The 15,803-nt window shown below is 35.2% G+C and overlaps 2 protein-coding genes across 3 annotated transcripts in view; one reads left to right on the forward strand and one right to left on the reverse strand.

Moving 5' to 3' along the window:
• The window catches only part of LOC149418175 (tolloid-like protein 1), a 265,789-nt gene extending 262,949 nt beyond the window's left edge, over positions 1–2,840 (reverse strand). For both annotated transcript variants that reach the window (XM_089639715.1, XM_089639714.1), the window contains exon 1: positions 2,614–2,840. The gene's annotated coding sequence lies outside the window, so the exon portion shown is untranslated. The remainder of the gene's footprint in view (positions 1–2,613) is intronic.
• Positions 2,841–7,755: 4,915 nt separating this feature from the next.
• LOC149418177 (trypsin 3A1-like) lies at positions 7,756–15,679 on the forward strand. Its single transcript, XM_089639904.1, has 5 exons — positions 7,756–7,813; positions 11,388–11,598; positions 13,483–13,738; positions 15,167–15,494; positions 15,663–15,679. Exons 1-5 carry the CDS (start codon positions 7,756–7,758, stop codon positions 15,677–15,679), a joined length of 870 nt encoding a protein of 289 aa, XP_089496030.1.
• Positions 15,680–15,803: the final 124 nt, after the last annotated feature.

A 15,803-nucleotide genomic window follows, 5' to 3' on the forward strand; every position in this document is an offset into this window, starting at 1 on the left:
GAATAGTGTATTTTGTCGTGTTGTTATTGTGGGTATGTGTAGGTTTATGTGTTTCAGTAGTTTGCACTGCCATATGTATTCCTCTTTGCCCAGAATACCAATGGAGGGAAAAAATTATACCAAGTCAGTGGACATCTTCAATTTATTTTTAAACAAATATAAAATTTAATTAATGAAGCAATTCAGTTATCTACAATAAATAATGTATATTTCTTAATATTCATATGTAAAAGCCCCGAAAAGGGGCGTTAGTTAATAAATAAATTAACAGTAGAAATTAATGTTTAGTATTTTGAATAAATCGTTTATTTTACGTCTTTCTTCTAATGTATGTATTTTTAAAGTATTTAATAAGAAACGAAAATTTCTGTATTTTAGTGGGATATTATAACAAGAATACAACATAAAAACCTACTTAAGTATGTACTATACACTTATTATTATACTATAAAACAAATTACTAACAATGTATAAATGTACAAGCCTTCAATAAATAAATACATTTTCAAAATTGATTGCTCTTGAAATTGGTACCCTTCAAAACTGGACACAAAGTAATATTTTCCTTAACACATCTCCACTGAAGGTGGAGACTCCATGATATCCTCGAGTTCACGATATAATATGCCACAGGTAAAACAAGTAAATGCTGTGATCTATTAATTTACTGAAAAAATGTAAAAGAAAAGTTGGCTAATGAATGTATCCCTCCGAGAAGTTGGTATTCTGTAGTTGGTTGAGAGTTAGTTGGGATTGCCTCATGCATTGTTGATAGTTGATAGCCCTTATTCCCCCCTCAACTGAACATACTTTAACTTCCCGATAGTTAGCGGGATTCCCTTGAAACTTCCCACCGACCAACTTTCAAGTATCCAACAGCTAGCTGACCGGCCCAAGTCGTTGACGAGTTCTTCTCGGATAAAGGCCAGTTTGAAGGGGGCGGCTTGATTCAGATTTGATACACAAAGAAAACAGAAACACTGCCGGCTTGTGTACAGAATATTATCCTAATTACAAACACAGAATAAGGCATTGCAAATAGACAAAGCATTACTAAGGGTAAGACGTGAGATGAAAGGATACGTGACACACAAATCTGTAATGAAATTCAAAAGCCTCGTAAAAGATCTATTAAGGCGATGCACTACGTAGTAATGCAAAATCATGTGTTTTTGGTTTGAAAATTTGGTCGCCTAGAAATGTTTCAGATGCTTTAATTCAATACTACGAGTAGAATACATCTTGGCCTTTAAAATAATCGAGTATTTTTAGATAAGTCTTTTTATGAGGCCTATGAATACTGCTTTAAAGTTCAAAATCTCCTACTCACAAACCCATTTTCGGTTATGGTTTTATTGTATAATGTGGCAAATTAAGTTATTTATAAAATGATCGGAAAAAATTAAATATTTATGCCTAAACATCCACAAAATAAAATAAAAGGCACTTTTTGGCCATGTTTTTAACTTGCATAAATCAAAACAGGCGGATGGTGTTAAACGGGAATTTAAACCTTATCGCCATCTACGTAAGGGGTGTTATTGATAGCGGCACGATTTAAAATATTACACGACGTAGTGCATCACCTTAACTCTGGAACGTAGAGCTTTCACTAAATTAAGGTTGCAATACGTTTTACTTTTACAAAACAAGTATCAAATGTGAATATTTTTTATGGTACCAACCAAAATGCTCTTTCAGTAAACATAAAACATGTAAGTATTTAGTATGATGAGTACGATAATGTTTTGTAAAAGAAATATCAATATGTCGGTTGTATAGACAAGATTGCTAGTATTATTGGTAAAAGCTCTTACACGAGTACACGATGGGACATCACTTTACTTTAAAATAATGTGAAAATATGTACATCACAAAAAAGAAAACCGATTTAGTAACGATCCAATCTTCTTACATTGCCAATATTGTTTTTACAAAGAACGACGTTTTGATGATGTTTTCGTGAGAGGTATATCTTTCATTCAGCATAATTAATTAAAGCAAAGGTTGGTCGTTATCACTAAGTAAACGGTGACTGCGGTCAAGAAATAAAAGTCAACACTTGGGGAAGGAGGATTTAAGTTATTGTTAATTAGTCAGTGATCTGTTATAGTGGACACACTGTCATTTACAAAGCACGTGCAAAAAAAACAAACAATCGGCCATCAGAGCACGGCCATCCCCTTTGGACTTGTTCCAACCCGGACTGTCGCATCCACTTCCAAAAGGACCCATCCGCGATGCAAGGACCTTTTCCGTAAGGGTGACTATCGCGAATCGGGTCGTACCACGCCCCTTGCCACGGAACCTAATTTACACGGAACAGGGTTAATCACACCTCTAATGCATCTTTCTACACAATAATATCACCAATACAGAAAAAATACGCCATTTCACACTTAAAACAAGAAAACTACGCCAGATAAGTGCATTGTTAACGAGATGAAAATTGATTTGTGATGTAACAAATACAACAGCATCTTCGAGCGTTGTTTAATAACGTCCGACTCATTTAACGTACCATTTCGCTAGTTTGAACAATATGCGATAGATTCGTGATGGGTTAAGATAGAGATCTTGCAGATGGGACGGAAAAACGGAAAGAAAACTCACTCTGTATCGCGCGGTATAGACGCCATCTTTCCCATCGAGCGCAGCCTCTGCGTTAGTTTTCTCCCGCGGCGGGCCTTCGGTTCCTCTTGCAGGCCTGTGACAGTCAATTAAAATGGCGGCAATCACTCCTCGAGATGAAATGTTTGTCCCAACGGGCCTGACAACACAACACTAGGGATCTATCGTTCCCTTCCCCGCGGCGGTCCGTGACGCGGGCTAACTCGGCCGCTGGCGGCACGCGTGTGAGGAATCACCCGCTGTGGACCCACTTCCGAGTTGCCGCATCGCCTCCCGAATTCAAACACACATTGCAAATCCATTTAGAATGCGGGGCTTTGTATCTGATTATTTCTACCCAAAACTATAAAAACCTTTCATTTTTCCTTACCTCTTTTAAATATAGGCAAAAAAATTATTTCTTTAAATTTCTTAAACTTTCACTTAACTCTAAAATTGCCTTTAATTCTACTTTCATTAAACTTTTCTTACAGACAACAAGACATCCAGTTTTTTCAATCCAACAATCGAAGAATCGAGAAAGTTACGTGAAAATTTACAATAACAAAAAAAAATTACACTTTCTTCGTTAACTTTAATATTTATGTGGAGAAGGCTCGGGTATCAGCTGTTAACATCCAACGACAACCCTGGTGAACATCACTGAAGGGAGAGGGCTACAGTCAAGGGTTTACACGTGTGAGGACAGTTGTGTAGACTTTCTCCATGTTAATAATAATAATACGTAAATTCTAATAATACTGAATCATTAATTAGAACTTATGTCAATTTTTCATTCATGATAATTAACTATTAATAAATTTATTTAATCTATATAATTAGTACCTAACATTCCTCCATTTGTAATTTGGTTAGAAAAATAATATTCCATCGATGTAAAAAAATATTTTAGTTTTATCCAATAAGAAATAATAAATAGGATTGCACCTGGCAGCACTAGCTTAGTGGGAGCGGTCGTTTGGGAAGAAGGGGCGCATGCGCACCCATCCTTCCCGCGCCTGCGGCCACCACCATTGCGCCATTTTCCGCTTTCCCATCTCTCACGCCTAAAAACATCCCTTACATGGACCAGTCAAGAACCCCCCTTCAAAAGGAACACTTCAATTATATCCATTACTTAAAAAAATCTATGGAATTTTAAGAACATTGTTATTCATGCATCTATTTTGGTTGCTTTTTATCTATGGTGAAGATCTTATTACTTTATGGCGGGAGAGTAGCACGTCTTGGCGTTTGTTTTGGCGCCAGAATGAGAGGGTCGTCGAATGTTCCCCGACAAGGTGACAGCCGCCATCGGAAAACATCGGCAATTTCCGGGAGCCTTAAGAAATTGCACACGTGTTTGAATTTCCAAATTTCAACACTCGATTTAAGGATTATAAATGCCTAATTGACTTCCTTCTAATAAACCCCAAATTTCGTAAATCTGTAACGAGATTTTCTAATATCCTTTATTTATTTATTCAGGCCTTGAAGTCTTTTACATGTATACATTGTTATAGGTAAGTTGTTCAGGAGTATAATATAGTAAGTGTGTAGTATATAATACGATAAACTGATTATAAACGATATAAGCAGGTACAATACAAATTGTCATAGAAAGTTCTGTTGTACTCGTACAAAGGAGTTCAGAAATTTTATATATTTTATATAATATTAAAGAATAAAAAAGTACTTAAGGTACTATGAAAGCAGTAACTTTGTTGATTTTTATTAAAATAAACATTATCAGCCTAAAACCCGTGGTGTAAATGTTAAAACTTGGCTTATTACTATGGCTTATGTTTAGTTAAAACGGTTTTAAACCAGGCTCGAGGCCGGCTTTACAACACCATCGTTGAAATGGTGTGTAAAAATCTAGCTAGTAAGACGATGAGGGTTTGTTGTAAAGCTAGATTTAAGCACCTATATTATGCGAGATTGAGTGTTTTACAGAATTTAGCTAAATTAATACAGCGATATAAGGTGCGCAAGTACATTTTATTTAATATTTTTTTGTAAGTTTGAACGTTTATTGAAATAGCTTTAGCCATTTTTGGTGACCAGATCTGAATAGCCAGGTATTCCTCCACCTTCATCTTCCCCATCTCCTTCCCCTCCCCACTACCTTCAGCTTCACAACATACCCCAATTGGGAATACAATAGTCTCACTGGCTACAGACGCTTAGGAGCAGTTGAGACTCTTGTGTGGTATTCACATAAAAAGGGACAAAATTATAATCGTGACAAGGCTGAAAATTGATGACCCACTGATGTAACAAGTCATCAAAAAAGTATACGATAAGAGAATTGTAATAAAACATAAACTATTTATTCTGTGTACAGTAGACATTGGGTCTAAAAAAATGTGTTTTGAATTTTCTCTAATTTAATAAATCAAAATCTAATATCCTCTGAAATCGTAAGATTTGTAAGTAGTAAGTGCTAAATTTGCTACCTACTTATTATAAATCAAAAGTTAAATTCAAATAATAATTATACATTGTATCCAAAGAAACTTTACAGATAATTCTTTTTTCAAAATTTTCTTCAGGCAGGTAGGTACCAAGGTTCGTAAAAAATTATTTAACATTTTTCTATGAACCTTGAGTAGGTACCATAATATTGAAAAATTCGAATAAGAAAGTAAAAATAAACACGACGCCTTCATATTTGAAAAGAGAATGTCGACTGAAACCAAGGTTCGTAGCAAATGTACATAACTAAGTTACATAGCTCATACAGGAGGTAGAGCGGTGATTGGCTAGAAAGTCGTGAAATAGCTAGAAGCCCATTTTCCACTAGGAGATTTGAATTTACTCCAATACGTCAAGTGACTCTAATAAATTTCACTTGATCACGCATACAGACTATATTATGTACCTAGTTAAAAGTGAAATAGATTGTTCCTTTCAGACTCCAACTGGACTTCGATCTACGTCACGATCTTGCGAGCGGCCCTATTCGTGTTTTTTCAGAAAGGTTCCTGTATGAGCTAACCTTGTTAAATACATTTTCTATGAACCTTGGACTGCACCATTAAAACGGCCACCATCTTGAAACGAAAATGGAATCTACAAACAAATTTGCAGACGGACGTAATGCAAAACGGTCGAATTAAAACAGGACTTCGCTAAGCTCAATGAAGAGTAATAGTGTATCTGTAACTTAAATCACCGAAGAAAATCATTTTAATTTTACAGAGCCAGACGTGTCTGCAAAAAAATAGACTACAAAAGTCTAATGTTTTTCCAAGTACCTAATTTAATAAAATTTATATTTTGTCCTAGACACATTTCTGTTTGCAGTTTTGATCGATAACTGACATTAAGATGGATGCCGATGTAGATAATACAAATATATTATTTATATACATGACATACATAAAAAAATTTGTTGCAGGGCCTCGATTCTCGACAAAGTCATTCCACTCAAACAACGAGTGGTTCGACCAACTCGGTGTTCGATTGGAATGACTTTTGACGTTTGGCGTATGTAAGTATGTACCTTCTGGTTCCATGATAACTCAACACAGTGACAATTCAACACACTTTTAAAAAGTGATATAAAGTCATTAGAAACGATGAAAAAAAATATTAAACCTGACCTTACCTACTTAACGCAGTTAATAAAGTTTTTGTTTCATCACTTTCCATGACTTTATATAACTTTTTAAAGGTGTGATGAATAAGGAAGTTGAGTCCATTTTTAAATTTTTTTATCAATGTTCGCATTCAAACTTTCATACTGATTTTTTTTTTTTTTTTTGAAGTCTGTTTTCATAATTAAATTAATTCTCAAAGTTTAAATTTTATTAAGCCCGCCAAAACGAGCGGAATCCGAGCGGTAAGAGGCGGGGTGTGGGTGTGACGTCATTCAAACTGTGAGAACCACGTCGCTTAAACATTTTGTATGGAAAAAATTTAATTCTTCAATAAGGAATTCCAGTAATTTTTTTACCAATGTTAACCGTCTATTAGAATTGGTGTTATTAAAAAAAAGAAAATTGATTAAGATTTCATAGTTAAATTAATATTTTAAGTTAGAATATTTGCTTCCGCCCGCCCGGCACGGTATTGAAGACGCTATTTGTTGACCGCCGCGCAGAAAAGTAAGACCATAAGTAAAATAACGGTTTACAGCCTGTTCACTGTGAGACTTTTCTGCGCGGAGGCCTGAAGTGTAATCACATGTAATGTGACATGTATAATAATAAAAACTTCTAAGCGATGCAATAAACAACATATTATTATAAAGCACTATACGAATATGTATCTTTAGAAATCCATTTTATATAATAATAACAACAAATACCTACATAAATATTTGACAATAGATGGGAGCTATTTTTTTCACATAGATCCTATTGACAAAGGGGTTTCTCCGGGAATGCAGCTGGTTTTCAGCAGTGCCGTATTACATGGTAAACAAAAGATGAAATATTTAAAAACCATCATCACATTATAAAATTATATATTATAATGAGTAGAGAATAATTATCATGTCATGCGAAATCAATAAATATACCTGCACAAAACTAGTGGTTATGGCGAAATGTCAGATGGGTAGATACGCAATGATTATTATAATGTAAAAATGTATTATATTTATCGTAACGTACAAATGAACACAATTAATAATTTGATATACTTACTTGGAAGTTTTAACTCCACGACCGGCTATGATTTGGCCCAAATAAACGTTTGGCCTATACTATACACCTCTCTCATCTAAACCGACCATCTCTCATGTAATAGAAAGAGATGCACCATAGACAATGCGGTGATATACAAGCCACGACACATGTGACGTCAGAATTCTTTCGACCAATCGTGGAGCGTATTCAGTTTATTGCTATTTTATGCTTTTTCAAGAACGTTTAACTAATTCTAAGAATAATAATATAGAAATATATTTATATATTTAGAATCGAAATTTTTTGATCTACATGAACATATTTTTTATAAGTCAAAATATTTTTCACTCAACTTCCTTATTATCATTGTGATGATTTAACCGGTCACCGTACCTTCGATAAGATTCAAGAATATGAACCTCGACCAATGTATGTACTTTCGACGGCGATTGCGAGCGGCCTGGATTGGAGAATCGATACCCTGAACTGTCTGTAAATGACGTTGAAAATGTCGATGGTCAATACAGAATCGAAGCAGAAGTCCTCGTGCATAGGATCTCCCATGAGTATACTTGTTATGCACAAATAAGTTAACCTCTTACAAAATAGCTGAATTAAGTATAGTTCCAGAGATTAGGTAAAAATTTTACATTTTCTTATTCATTGTTTGAATAATTAAACATATAAGTATATAGATAATACATATATTTTACCTCCGTTGACTGACGTGATATAAAATTACTTGTAGATTGTTGTAATGATTTATAAGGCACATTCATAATCTGGGGAAGCCCCTTATGACGGAGCAGTAAATATTATATTCTATGTTGTTTAGAGAGATTTCTATTTATAATTTTATTATTACGTGTTTATTAAATTACCGGTGCAAACAAGTTCATTGCAATAAATGGATTACCATTGGGTATTTCATTAGAGATTATAGAATTCAAAGGAATCAATGTATACCAAAAACCTTCCTTTACCACGGTTTTCAAATTACGCTGGTATTTTTTAGTTTACGTAATTCTAGCCCGCACGAATTTTAACGATATTGAAAATTAAATTGGTAGTTAAAAAAAGGAAATTTTAAACAATATATCGTGTCCCTCCATTACTACCAATTAAAATAAATAATAGAAACTTTCTTTCTTGTCTATTATACAACGGAGAATCCAATGACAGTTAAAAATAACATTAAAAATTATTATGACTTATATTATATTAGATTTATTGGACATGAAAAATGATTGAAATCCAACGTGTCCAATCCTGACGTCATTCAAGATTGGCCATTACCAAGGCCGACTAGAGTACCTACAAGCCTGGGCGAACGACCGTCAAATTACGAAGTCAGTGCTTAGCTATCGCTAAGTAAACTTCACTGTTTAAAATAGTCTAATCGCTCTGTTTATTTACAATGTTCGCGTTAAAAAAACATACAAACAACACAGTTACAACTAGAATCAACAAAAATTTCCGCCATTTGCAAACTGTCGACACTTCAAAATCTACAGTAGGTACCTACTTTACACAACACCTATGTGACTTCCTTTGAACCCGATTCTTTTGGCGCCACTTACCGCTTCAATGGAGCAAACTACGAATACCGTTAAAATTGTATGAAGTTTATTTTTTTGATTATCGTACTAAGAATATGTAATTTTAATATTTTCTTTTATAATTTGTGTTTTCAAAAACTATCTAAGACCGCACTTTCCGAAACGGTTCCAACTGGCTACAACGTCATTATGAGATAGAAACCGCCAATGTCTGGTAAGCCGGCTGTCACCAAGGTCGCCCGGCATGCCGTCAACGCACGATCCACGAATAAAAACTACCAAGTCGTTTTGGAGGCAAATGAAAAAACAACATAAAAATAAACTGAAAATACCTTCATCATCGTAATGTTTAAATTTAATTTTTTTTTTTTAAACTTAACCTCAACATTTAACCTAAAAATAGTGTTGTAACTCGGGCGAAGTTATTTAGAAATAATAGTACCTAACTACTCATATTTAATAAAATCTTCCTATAGTCTAAACTCGCGATGGACGAAGTCGGTTTAGTTCCTAGTTAGGAGTATCTACTTCCTAGGTAGATATCAACTACTTTGTCAACTTATCTTTCGTTAACTAATTTGAAAATTCCCATATCAGCTATCATTAGATACACAAATAATTTTATTGTTTAAGACGTTTAAACCTACTTCAGTAAGCATGTTCGACATTTTTATTATTTTGATTAAAGTGTCTCAAAATGAAAGATAATTGAAAATATTAAATATTTTCAATTCATTCATATACCGGTGCGTATTTATAAGTGGTCGGTATTCCTAGAGACAAGACAGTATTTTGAAAACATGACGGTATTCACTGTGTTATTTTATTGTTTATTTGCGAGTGTTATAACAACAGGTAACATTATAAATAAAAATTATTCATTCGTGACTGTAATATAATATATGATTATGTAGACACAAATCACTAAAAAAAACTAAGGACGAATTGTTTCTGAGAATTTGAACAATTCATCAAATTTCAACATTCATTTTCTGATTCTGTTCTGAAAGACATATTCAAGTTCTGTTATTATATCATTATAGGAACTTAAAAATTAACTTTAAAATTTGAAGAATTGTTCAAAATTCTCTGAAACACCTCGTCGTAAGTTTTTTTTTTAAATGTAATACATCATTTTTATAATTAGATGTATTTTAATTTATTTAGTTTTGGTTTCACTGGGGATTAAACCTCGCTCCCCATTGACTTGCTATTAACTGCTGTGATCTTTTTAAACATAAAAAAAAATGATCGATGAGTCAACCGCGCTAACATTAACCCTCAGTACTTCCAACACTTTTGTTCAGTTTGGAATGTTTTCTGTGTATTTTAAATGGGCTCCATACATATATTTTATTAAATTTTCGTTAAAATAAACAATTAATATTAAATGTAAATGTAAATTTTAATATTAAATGTGAAAAATGATGTCAAAAATGTTAACCATGTTTTTTACTCCAATCATAGAAAAAATTAGAGAACTCGATAATTTCGAAAATACATTCGTTTCTTTTTGGGTAATTGTAAGAAAACTATACAGTCACTTTTATCTCGTTCATATAATAAATATTGGAAATAATTTTTAAAGTTAAACCGATTGTTACAATAGCAGTGCGGAATACGAATTTTTCATTTTGGCTTTTTTTAGGATTTTACTAATGGATTCCATTTTTTATTTAAACTTCCGATTTTATGTCCGGGTTAAATCTTCCCCACAGGAAAAACTAAACCCTTCCACACACTTTTCCACAAATGATCATCTAGTCAATCAACATTATGCAAGTGCATTATATAAGCAAAATAAATACAAAACAATACAAGAACAACACGTTAACTCACCAGAGATCAAATGGGAAAATAATTCACCGACTCCAGATATTTTCATATCAGAGGGTTCGGTTCGGTAGAACTCCTAACAGGGCCTATAAATCCTACTGATCCCTCAACATACATATTTAAAAAATCATTCTTTATCCTACATGTATTCAAAATGACCGACTTTTGCATCTTTATATATAAATTTTTTGATAGATCTAATACGCCTAAATTTTGTAATGAATTTTTAATTTTTTACTAATGGATTCCATTATAAGTTTTTGAGGCAAACTGGGAACAATTATTATTATTTATTAAAAAATTACGTATTTCCGCATCATAGAAAAAAAGATTAAAATAAATTTACATTAAGACGTCCGGTCATATATGACCCTAAAACGCTGAAGGGGTTATGTCAGATTCCAATTAATTCGGATCGACGTTTATTTCGTATACTAACTGCTGTAATGCCTTCCAATTTCAGAGAAATTCCAATATGTCCGCGTGTGTGTGCGTGATTGCCACCAAAAGTTGATACTCGTAGAATGCATTGTCATCGACAACGAGTATATTTGTCGAGTTTCAGCTCGATCGTGCATTATCTCACTCACGGAAAGAAAATTGATTTTCAAAAGATGTATTTAAAAAATTGCCAGGACTTTTGTAATCACATCAAAATTTTACACTATTATAAAATAAATTATCTTTAAAAAGTACGTATTTTTGAGTAAGTAGTTCTTTTTGTGATGCTACCAATATTCATCAGGTACCTGTCAACGTAACACAAGATTTGTTTATATTTTAGGTTCAGCCATTCCCGCCCTGAGGTCATCCTCGAACTACATAGTGGGCGGGGAGCTAACCGAGATCCAGGATGTGCCGTACCAGGCCGCCCTGTTGTACTTCGGGATGCTGTTCTGCGGAGGATCCATCGTCACGCCTAGGGCGGTCATCAGCGCCGCCCATTGTGTCGTCGGGTAGTTCCTCTGTTTATTTATTTGTTTTATGTTACACCGCAGAAGATCACCCCTGTCTATACGGTGTAAAAACAGGGGAATTATATCCCTACTCGGCTAGGCAGCGTTGTGAGGCAGATGCTGTAAGGAAGGAATTTATTAAATCAGGTTTTGTAGAGGTCAAATACAGCAGTGGTCAAGCGGTAAGGTTTTTGACTGGCAATCCGTAGATCGCTAAGTAAATTTTATCTAATTAATTTTTATTATTTTACAATTTAATTCATATAACGTATATTTGCGGCACGTTCCAGAGTGGAAGATACTCCCAGTATCGCCCTGGTGTAAGACCACAATTCGGAATTGTAACGTTGCTTGAAAAGCCTTTGGCCGTTTTAGTGACGAGATCTGAAAAGCCAGGCACTTCCTCACCTTCCTCTTCCCCATCTCCTTCCCCTCCCAACTACCTTCAGCCTCACAAAAAACTCCAATTGGGAATGCCATAGTCTCACTGGCTCTAGACGGTTGGGAGCAGTATCAGACTCTTGTGCATGCGGTTTCACATAAAAAATAAATAAATAAAAAAAGGTTCGCATTATACGAAGGATGAAAAATAGATTCCCCTAGTCTTAATTCCAAGAGCCATAGAAGAAAATGATACAACCACGAGCTATGCCAATTGGCTGGAGAGCCGTTATATTAAAATGAGGCATCTTCTCTGGGTAAAAAATATAGCAAGTCAACCGACCACCAGTGGCCCAAGAGGCAACTCTCTAACATGCCTATCGAAGGAGTATTGAGAGTTATAAGCTTGATGGCAATCGTGCATAGTGACATAACCGCTAGGCTTGACGGTTTGTCAAAATTTGATGAATCGCTTATACGGGCCGAGAATCAACGGTTAACGGGGCCCTCATTGATCAAATCGCATCCGTACAGCGGGAATTGCTTGGAGGTTAAGGGTAGAAAGAGGCGATTACTCATACGATGAACTTGTAAAATTAAAGCTTTCTTCTTTTAAAAAAACGTATGAAGGACTTTGATCTTGTTATATCTGCCTTACTATGCAGATTTCGGTATTGGGAACTCTAAGTTTCTTCTTATAATTGTGTTTATTTGAGTTACAGTAAAAAGTTCTGGATTTAGCTACACTGTTCAGTACCCGAGGGTTGGTAATTATCTGATTCGCGAAGCTTGTTCCCTGTCAATATCATCTCACAAGTACTTGTTACACTCTAGCGACATCTGATGGATTCTGGAGTAGGCTTTATGACTAGCGCCATATATCGCTTAAATACTCAACCTTATTACCATACATCATAGATCTCATAGGCATTTTCAAAATTATGAAGAGTTTGATTGGTCACCTACTTTTTTGCGGCCCATCCCTCTCAATATCCCTTCCGAAAAAAAATTGCTTTACTTTTCCTCAATCAATACTTCATAAATTATGGATACCATTCACCTATGTCCAGAATGGCCAGACTTGTCAACTCAAGTCAGGATTTTTAATTTTTTGGTGCATGTCTTAGGGCTAGTTGTTTTACAAAATTTGAAATTTTCTAATTACGTGAAAGTTCTGTTATTATTCCATTATGCGCCGGTTGTTTCACAGAACTTGAATGGAAATTTCACAGAACTAGAAAATTAACGTGCTGAAATTGGATGAATTGTTCAAATCCCGTTAAATAACTTGCCCTTAATGATGTGGCAGAAGTCGTGAACTCCATCAAAACCTTGTTTATCTTGACTTGACATTATCTTTATTTTTTGTGGCCTATTTTTGTCATAGCTGTATTTTTATTTATTTATTCTATGTATTAACATTACTCCTTGTATTGAGTTCGTATTATATGTAATTTGACATGGTTTGACTGTAAATATATGTGTTTTTGTTTTAATTTCCAGTCGTGATCCTTCAGTTGTGATAATTCGGGTGGGATCCACAAACAATGACAGAGGAGGTCAGGAGGTGTCCCTCAGTCGAGCCATTTACCACAGGAAGTTCAACGACAAGGAAATGGATTACGACGTCTCTCTGCTCTTTCTGTCGGAGACTTTGAATATTGATAATGTACTGATCGCTACAGTGGCAATAGCCCCACAGGATTTCGTTGTTCCCGACAATGCTTTGGCCGTTGCTTCTGGTTGGGGGTCATTACAGGTTAAAATAATATTTATACCCATTATTGCTATCGCCCTTGAACCTAAAATGTAAAACTTAAAGGACAAAGCTATTCGAGAACAATTTGAAGCCGCTAGATGAGGGGGAAAATGCATGAAAATGCCTTTGCCTACTTATTGTTGAATGACATGTCTCATCAAATTCCCAGAAAAACTATAAGCCGTTATAATTGCATTAATAATATAAAAATTAAATGAAAATAGTTCATTTATACCACTTTGCATGCAAACTATTTAAAAAGTTTGTAATGCAAGATGGCTGCCAGGCAATTTCACATTACCCTTGATTCGGCTTCATTGTCATTCATACAAGATCGCACTAATGCTCTGGTCTTTTTAGGTTCATGTTATAGTCCGTAGTCCCTTTCTTTTCTTTTCCTCCATTTCGTTTGATATTATTTATAGTCATCATTAATTATTATATGTTGGTTGGTACCTAACCTACGTTGATATCTAACTGTCTCTGAATCATCATCAAAAGTTGTGATTTAGCTTCTCTCACCGTGCATGAGGTCGTCTCCTACAACGAAATATCATGTTTTTTAAATATATTAATTACAGCATACTCAGGATAGAACTTTTTGAATTTTTTAAAATAGCTAATACAAGAAGTGAAGGTTGGAAATAAACTGTCCAACTTCGCAACACTCTCGCCAGGGGTACCCCAGGGATCCGTTTTGGGTGCACTTCTGTTCTTCCCTTTACAAATGATGTCGCAAAAATAATCAAGTCATCTGGCTTCTTTGCCTAATGACTTTTTATGTGAATACCGCACAAGTGTCTCAAATGCTCCCAACCGTCTGGAGGTAGTGAGACCATAGCATCCCCGAATGGGTATGTTGTGAGGCTGAGGTAGTGAGGGGAAAGGAGATGAGGAAGTGAAAGGTGGGGAGTACCTGGCTATTCAGATCTGGTCACCAAACACGGCTAAAGCCATTTCAAGCAACGTTTGACATAATAAACATATAAAGATAGATAGTTTGTAACTCTGGGTTAGGCGCCACTACAGCTATTAAAACATTATATGTACAAAAAATACATTCATAAATTTGAGCCGTTATAAAAAAATATTTAAGAAAGACAAACATTCCCGGTAACCCGGGATAATATGTTAAAATATCCTAGTACCGCAACAGTAATGTTGCTTGTGTCGTGATGGAGGACTTAGCCAGTCGAGGAAATGAACTCACGACGCCTGGGTGGGGCCCAGAAGCGATGCTTACTCAGCCACTAAGATCATTTTGGTGAAGAGGTATCTTTCAAAATATCTAATTAGGTTTAGTATACAAATAAATGTACAGCTAAGGTATGATCAAACCCCTACCCTATTTATTCCAAAAAGTGCTCGTAAATCATAAAGAATTTTCCTTTCAACGTGGATCAGAAGTTAAATTATATTTTTTTATAGGAAGGGGGAGTATTGGTCACCGCTCTCCGCAAAGTGTCCATTCCAATCGTCAACCAAGAGGAATGCAAGACGGCCTACAGCGGAGCCGACCTCCTGGTCACCGAGCGCATGATCTGCGCTGGGGCTCCTGGGAAGGACGCCTGCCAGGGGGACTCGGGGGGCCCCCTCGTGAGGAATGGCGTCCTGATCGGCCTCACTTCCTGGGGCATTGGGTGCGCAAGGCCCAACTTTCCGGGGGTTTGGACTCGGGTTGCAGCTGTCAGCACTTGGATAAATGATCAACTTAAATTGGATGCAGGGGAGAGGCAGATTTTCACTGTTCTTAGGAGTCAAAATACTAATTACATTGATGTTTTGTGATATAAATTAAATAAATAATTTCACACAATATTTGGTTTTCTTTTAGAAATAAAATACACTCATTACAACGTATAAAAGTATATAGGTAACACTAATGATTCATTGTAACTAGTTTATATGTTCTTGACTTGTTCAGGTGCACGCATGGAGTAATGAAGGTAAATACATAAAAGATTAAGGGCATTACTAGTCGTGTTTTAAATTTTTTACAGCTGATAAACAACCATAAACACAAGCTTCTAGAGCTCACCTTACGGAGTACCTAGTAGAATAATTA

The sequence above is a fragment of the Hesperophylax consimilis genome, chromosome 14 (assembly GCF_061612785.1).
Source record: "Hesperophylax consimilis isolate HC1 chromosome 14, BYU_Hcon_1.0, whole genome shotgun sequence".
NCBI lineage: Eukaryota > Metazoa > Arthropoda > Insecta > Trichoptera > Limnephilidae > Hesperophylax > Hesperophylax consimilis.

Bases quoted from the DNA above. Each gene is read 5' to 3' on its own strand.
- LOC149418177 (XM_089639904.1), top strand. From the start codon at position 7,756: ATGTCGATGGTCAATACAGAATCGAAGCAGAAGTCCTCGTGCATAGGA. The intron at 7,814-11,387 runs GTATACTTGTTA...AATATTCATCAG, and splicing joins GTGCATAGGATCTCCCATGA to GTACCTGTCAACGTAACACA. The intron at 11,599-13,482 runs GTAGTTCCTCTG...TTTAATTTCCAG, and splicing joins GCCGCCCATTGTGTCGTCGG to TCGTGATCCTTCAGTTGTGA.